Here is a 1266-nt window from a genome sequence, read left to right as displayed (position 1 = left end):
GGCGGGTCCCTCTGTGACCAGCACAGGGGCAGGAGCCAGACCCACCCCCAACCCGGAGCCCAACCTCCTGCCTGGGGGCTCTGCAGGGCCAGAAGGTCTACCCAGAGCCTCCTGGGCTCCAGCTCAACCCCCCGGGGACCCCAGGTGCTGCTCAGACCTTCTCCAGACCCTTCCCCAACTTCTCCAGACCCTTCCCTGGACATGTTCCACCCCCTCCAGCTCCTTCTTACAGGGAGGCGCCCAAACTGGACCCAGCACTCGCAGGGGTCCCTCCCCAGTGCCCCCAGTGCCGGGGGACCATCCCTGTCCTGCTCCCGCTGGGACTGTCTATCTCCACAACTTGGTGCTTTGAGCTCCGCTGGATGGAGGTGGGTCGGGGGGGGGCTGTGGAGATCTCAGGTTCCCCGGGGGGCTTTGGAGGACACCAAGGAGAGGGTGACCCCGCAGCACTGAGTCCTGCCTCCCCCAGGAAGCCCCACCTGATGGGCAGCGACTTTCTGGGTGAGGAGGAGATGGTTTATATGCGACGACGCTTCTCTCCGCGGAGAGACGGAGGCATCTCAGACACCAGGAGCGGAGACGCCTCCACCTTTATTCCACCTTAGTCACCTCCTGAGGTTCTTTGCACATAAAACAACGGGGAATTACGGCCGCGGCCTAGCTGGGGCAACTCAAAGGTCATCGGACTGACCTGGACATTACTTTTTGCTGCTTGTTGAGCGCTGAACCCCATAGCTGTCGGTCCTGTCTGATGACTATCAGATGTCCTTCTGAAGAAAGAGATTTCCACCACCACCACCACCACCAAAAGCACCTTCACACCGTTCTGGTGGCACCCAGCTAGCTCCGCCCTGGGCGCTGGGCTCAGAGCTCTTCCTTCGGCACGAAACTCCCCGGATGCTCCCAATCCCCCTCCTCGATGGCCACCTGGGTGCCGCCACCATCATGGCGGACCTCGCCACGGTGGTGGACACTGCCACCATGGTGGACATTGCCATGGTGATGGATATCACCATCACAGGGGATGTTGCCACCCTCTTCAAGAATGTTGCCACCATCATGAGGGACATTGCCGCCATCACGGTGGACCTTGCTGTGCTGGTGGTGGACCTCATTGTGCTGGTGGTGGACCTCGTCGTGCTGGTGGTGGACCTCGCTGTGGTGGAGGGAGTTGCCACTGTCATTGTGGATGTTGCTGGCAGCCCTGACAGCCGATTTCATGGCAGTGTCGATCAAGCCGTGGGGCTGAGCCGGGTGTTCTCCGGC

At 61.5% G+C, this 1266-nt stretch overlaps 1 protein-coding gene across 1 annotated transcript in view; it reads right to left on the bottom strand.

Moving 5' to 3' along the window:
• Nucleotides 1-864: 864 nt before the first annotated feature.
• The window catches only part of IL4I1 (interleukin 4 induced 1), a gene marked incomplete at its 5' end in the record, with an annotated part of 5425 nt that continues 5023 nt past the window's right edge, over nt 865-1266 (bottom strand). Inside the window, one exon of the mRNA XM_010139470.1 lies at nt 865-1234. Within this exon, the coding sequence (XP_010137772.1) occupies nt 865-1234 (370 nt within the window). The remainder of the gene's footprint in view (nt 1235-1266) is intronic.

The sequence above is a fragment of the Buceros rhinoceros genome, unplaced genomic scaffold (genome assembly GCF_000710305.1).
Source record: "Buceros rhinoceros silvestris isolate BGI_N320 unplaced genomic scaffold, ASM71030v1 scaffold29497, whole genome shotgun sequence".
Lineage (NCBI taxonomy): Eukaryota > Metazoa > Chordata > Aves > Bucerotiformes > Bucerotidae > Buceros > Buceros rhinoceros.
Note: the sequence above shows the minus strand (reverse complement) of the source record. Positions and strands in the feature narration are given on the sequence as shown.